At 42.9% G+C, this 5,374-nt stretch overlaps 1 protein-coding gene across 1 annotated transcript in view; it reads left to right on the top strand.

The window, feature by feature from the left end:
• The window catches only part of LOC106001481 (GTPase IMAP family member 7-like), a 16,213-nt gene extending 13,072 nt beyond the window's left edge, over positions 1-3,141 (top strand). Inside the window, exon 2 of the mRNA XM_013036573.1 lies at positions 2,203-3,141. Within this exon, the coding sequence (XP_012892027.1) occupies positions 2,250-3,137 (888 nt within the window). The 5' untranslated portion in view covers positions 2,203-2,249 and the 3' untranslated portion in view covers positions 3,138-3,141. The remainder of the gene's footprint in view (positions 1-2,202) is intronic.
• Positions 3,142-5,374: the final 2,233 nt, after the last annotated feature.

Raw genomic sequence — 5,374 nt, forward strand, 5'->3', positions numbered from 1 at the left:
ACCAAAAATAAGTCTGTCTTGTTACCAAATGTCCTGCAATCTGTGTTCACAAGGCATTTACAATTTTTATTATTCATTTGTAATGAGTCCAGCAAGGCAATCCCACATTATTCTCTGCATTGTCTGCCCCAAATGTCAAGTTAGGCATTTCCCTAGAAATCCTTGCGGGTTTTCCTTTCAGAGGGGCGTGGTAGGGAAGCCTAGGACTGCTGCTTTTGTGCCTCTGTTTCTTATCTTGTTACTGTGTGTGTGTGTGTGTGTGTGTGTGTGTGTGTGTGCACGCACACATGCCTGCGTGTGTTCTACATAAATGTCCATGCCTGTATTCCCAGTACATAGCACATATGTTATAATTCAATGATAGGGATACCAGTATTATCATCAGTTTTGTGACTATGAAAAGTTTTAGGGCATTTCTTTTTTCTTTTGGATTTTTGGGCTCTATTCTTCTGGTTGTTGTCAATGAACTTAATATATTGAAAAACATGGTTAGGTTTACTTGTTTCACAGAATGTTTGATTTTTAGGAATTAATTTTCAACATAGACTTGTTTTTTTCAAAAGCTTTATTTAATATTTGCATTATTCCAAAATTCCGTCTACCTAAATAGTTGAAAGATGTCCACCATCTTTCTTTGCCATGCTACTTCTTCACCAGTACTCATTTCTTTCTTTACTTTCTACATCTGTAATATATTTATATATAGTACATAAAAATAATGAGGATGTGTACACACATGTGCTTGCACCCCTTCAGGTGAGGGGTCTCCCACTCTATGTTCTTTTATTAACCTCCTAGTTTTTGAAATTTTTAATTTTATTGTAAAGATGCTGTACAGAGGGGTTTCAGTTGCATGAGTAAGGTGATGAGTTCATTTCTTGTCAAAGATTGTTACCCCCTCCTTTGCTTTTCTCTTACAATCCTTTACCTCCCCCTTAACCTCATAGTTTTGATGCTTGTTAGAACCTGAGTAGTGACACATCTCCATGCATTTCACAGCTGCAGGATATATTAACTCATATTTTCTGAAATAGTCTGTCTGTACGTGGTGGCTAGGATTATATTGTAATTTTCTTTGAGCCTCTCTCCTTCAGTCCAGTTTTCTAAAAGAAATCCCCCTTTGTCACGTCCAATCCTGTTTTCCTAACATTTCGTTAGGATTTGGTGTTGAATTCAACTCTAATTTTCCTGTCTGATGCAGGTGCTGTGAATGCAGGGTTTCAGAATTACCTCTGCCTCATAGAAAGAGCTTGGACGTTTTCCTCTTTTTCCTGTGCTCTGGGATGTAGAGCATGACGGAATTCTCTGATCACTAAAGCTCGATAGGATTTTTCTGAGGAATGGTGAGAAACCACGAGAGCTCGCCGTCCACTCTGTGGTCTCGCCCTGTCCTCAGTCTGTCACTCCCCAGGTCTGCAGGGTTCGGCACTGAAGTGTGCATTCATGCGTGCCACATATACCTGATAGTGGAGAGTTCACAATGCCAATGCCTGTTGACTTTTAGCCTCTCCAGTGCAAGGTTATCTGCTCGAGTTTTGAGATGAGTGACCACCAAACTACTTTGAACCCATTGCCAAGGCCATCAACCCTCTTCTATAGTTTCTGAATGGTAGAGCATTTCCACAACAGGGACAGCCATTTTGTATTCCCTTTCTGTCTATAGCTTAAGAAAACAAAGCTCTTGTCTACAGCACACCTACAAATTTAAAGAGCTTCCTTCTCCCAGTAAGTGATGTCTTCTGTCCATGTTGAGCATTCCTATAGTGGGCTGGCTGTGTACATTCACCTCGGATACAGTCCTGCAATGAATGGTGTCAGCCTTCTACACAGATCCAGACTCTCAGGGCATTCTGATGAAGATGCTCTCGTGGGATAGGAAGCTCATTGCTTAGGACAGAATACGTCAGATATGATATCTGAAAAACAAAGTAGAATCTGTTCTGGAAAATAGATCTCACACAAAAGGAAAGCATAGGAAATACCAGATTTTAAATGGTAAATGGTACTTTTGTCATAGAAAATTAAGTAAGAATGCGGTAGAAAGCAGAAAAATTGGGGAAGATACAGGGCAGGGGATGGAAGTGAGAAAACTTCACTGGGTGGATGATTTGGTTGATTCAGAAGGGAAAGAAGCAAAGGACAGAAGGGCCAGGAGGGCTGGTTTCTAGTGATGTCTAAGCCACGTTCTTTCTACGTTTAAAGTACAGTCCAAGTGCCTGGGCTCCTGAGGCTGAATTCCAGTGGCAAGCATGGCCAAGTCTGAGGATCACTCTTTGCGGATCGTTCTGGTTGGGAAAACTGGAAATGGGAAAAGCGCCACAGCCAACACCATTCTTGGGGAACAAATCTTTGATTCTAGAACAGCTGCCCATGCTGTCACTGAGACCTGCCAGCAGGCATCCAGAACCTGGAAGGAGAGGGACCTCGTGGTGGTGGACACCCCGGGGCTCTTTGACAGCAAGGAGAATCTGCAGACCAACATCGTGGAATTCAGCCGGTGTGTCCTCTATTCCTGCCCAGGGCCTCACGCCATCATCCTGGTTCTGAGGCTGGGCCGATTCACAGAGGAAGAGCAGGAAACTGTTGCTTTGATCAAGGCTGTCTTTGGGGAGGCCGTCATGAAGCATTTGATTGTTTTGTTCACGTGCAAAGACTATCTTGAGGGCTGCAGCCTCGATCACTTCCTAAAAAGATCGGATGCAAACCTACAAAGCATCATTCAGGAGTGTGGGGGCCGCTATTGTGCCTTCAGCAACAGAGCAGAGAAGGCTGAGAAGGAAGAGCAGGTGCAGGAGCTGGTGGGGCTGATAGAGAAGATGCTGCAGAGCAGGGGAGGGGCTCACTTTTCTGATGCCATCTACATGGATGCAGAGCAAAGCCTGCAAGAAAAGGCAGAGCTCTTGAGGAAGCATTACACAGAGGAGTTAGAAAAGGAGCTCGGAGCAGCCAGGGAGACATACACTCAGATGTGCAAGAAGAGTATGCAGGAAAAGGAAGCCAAAATACAATCAATTAAGGAGAAGTACGAGGCAAAAATAAGAAACATCAGGGCAGAGGCAGAGACAAATATATTTACCCAGATTTGTGAGATAATTAAGAGAATGCTTTTCAAAATACGCCATTTTTTCAGGAGATAATGTGTATATCCACTTTATTCTGTCTGCACTTACCACGAGCCTTCTTTCACATCACCCCCTCTCTTCCCCGTGGCAGCCCCTCTGCAAGCAATGTGAGCAGGAACAGAATTAAGAAATCGCCAGATTGTCCTGTGCTGGCCTCAGAACCCATGGTGAGCTCTCCCAGTCTGACTTGTGTACTCTGCACTCAGCACCTAGAGAGGACAGCAGAGGCAACACCCTGCCTTTTTGAATCAAGTGCCTACCCCTGTTCTGAATTCCGTCCTTTCCAAGAATCCCAACAGGGACCTGGTAGGAATGTATTTTTCTAAAATGCCCTGATCTATGATTAGACGGATATGGTGGACACATAAAGAAGTAGTAATCCTAAGACATACATGCTGATGTCTGAGAGCCATGAACTTGCAAAGCAATGCCTGGGGTTTAGTTGGGCTTTTATTGTGAGTGAGCGAAAGTGTCACAATGAGTGTCTCCACCAGTGGGGACTGTGAGTGACAGCAATAACTTGACCAGAAGCTTGTTAAAATAAAGTAATCGTGTGCTGAATATGGATGCAGAGTCTCTGTTATTGTTTTATAAAACATGGTTTGGACGGGACCACGTTTGTAGAAATATCCCAAGAATGATTATATGGGGTGTATGTATCTATATCGATACTGATATCAATATGGATTTAATTTTAGACATATGAAAAAGCTCTTGGTACCAATGGAGATAATAATGCCACAATATTCTGTGATGCCTATAATAATTGTATTCATGACGAGAATGAAAATGATCTCTTCTCAAATGAAATCTAGATTTCCCCTAACTAGTTGTAAATTTCAGTGAGCAGTTGGTCTAAGTTAGAGGTTACAATAAAGGTCATTTGTGGGAATAAGTATCAAAGAGAACAAGGAGCGCTGTCTGCAACCCAATAAGATAAGAACTTGTTAGAAAACTTAGGATCCATCTAAACTTAGTGACAGAAACACTGGGATAGAGTTCAGCAACCCATTTCTTTTTCTTTTCTTTTTTGCTGTTGTTGATTGGTTGTTATTAAGAAACCCTCCTGTGAGTCTGATGGATATGCCATCTTGAAAACAACTGGCTAAAGTAATGTCCATTGGTCTTTCCCCTGTGATTGAGCTGATGGACAGGAAGATCTAAGGAGGGATAGAAAAATCACACTTCAAATTTCACAAGTGTCACGTAGAAGCAGTCACTGTAACACTCTCTCTTAAGTCAGACTTTAAAAAAACAAAAGATGCAATGAAGAAGGGTTTTGGACAATCAGGAAACAGCCTGTGTGAGTTTTCATGGCTGTGCAACTACTGGAGATAATCAACTTACATGGAGGAAAGGTTTGTTTTGGTTCCCAGCTTGAGAGGCCTTGCTCTCGGATGGCCTGACTCTGGCTTTGGGCCCGTGGCAGGCAGCGCAGTGCATCGTGATGGAAGCATGTGGTGAGGGAGGTCTGGTGAGCTCATGGTGGCCAGGAAGCAAAGAGGAAAACAGGAAGAGGCAAGAGTTCTAGCATCCCTGTCAAGGGCATGCCCCCAGTAACCTACCATCCGTCCACCAGCCCCCATATTCTAAAGGTTCTACCAATTCCCAGTAATGTCACCGATAAGAACCAAGCCATCTGCACAAAGGGTTTTGGGAGACGCTTACCCAAATGTCCCAAGTAGGAAGCAAAGAGCTTGAAAGCTGAGTTCCATCAGAAATAAACCTTCCCCTTTGAATTCCTTTTTCATGGAGACTGGGATGAATCTGCAAATTGCTTTGGGTACTGTGGACATTTTAACAATACTAATTCTGCCAATCCACGAACATGGGAGGTCTTTCTTGCATGTATGTGTGTGTATACAACTTTTATTCAGTGTTGTGTAATGTTCATTATAAAGATCTTTCACTTTCTTAAATTTATTGCTAGCTGTGTTCTGTAGCTCTGGGGAATGGACTTGCTTTCGTTTTAATGGATGGTCCCCAAACCCTGGATCTTGACTAGATGATACAGCCAAGCCCAAGACCTGTAGTGCTATGATTGCAGACTGCATTTCTTTTATAAGATGTTTCCTATTAAAATAAATAAGCTTTAGAGCACACTAGAGCAGCTTATAGCAGGCACCCAGCATTTCAATACTTGCCTATCTAGCTTGTTGTCTCTCTGCCTGACAACTACTCTGGCAGGAACCATTTACCCATGATAGTCTTGACACCCAAAGACTAGTGGGTAGCTAGTTCATGCCTTACCA

Source organism: Dipodomys ordii, unplaced genomic scaffold, assembly GCF_000151885.1.
Source record: "Dipodomys ordii isolate 6190 unplaced genomic scaffold, Dord_2.0 Scaffold302, whole genome shotgun sequence".
Lineage (NCBI taxonomy): Eukaryota > Metazoa > Chordata > Mammalia > Rodentia > Heteromyidae > Dipodomys > Dipodomys ordii.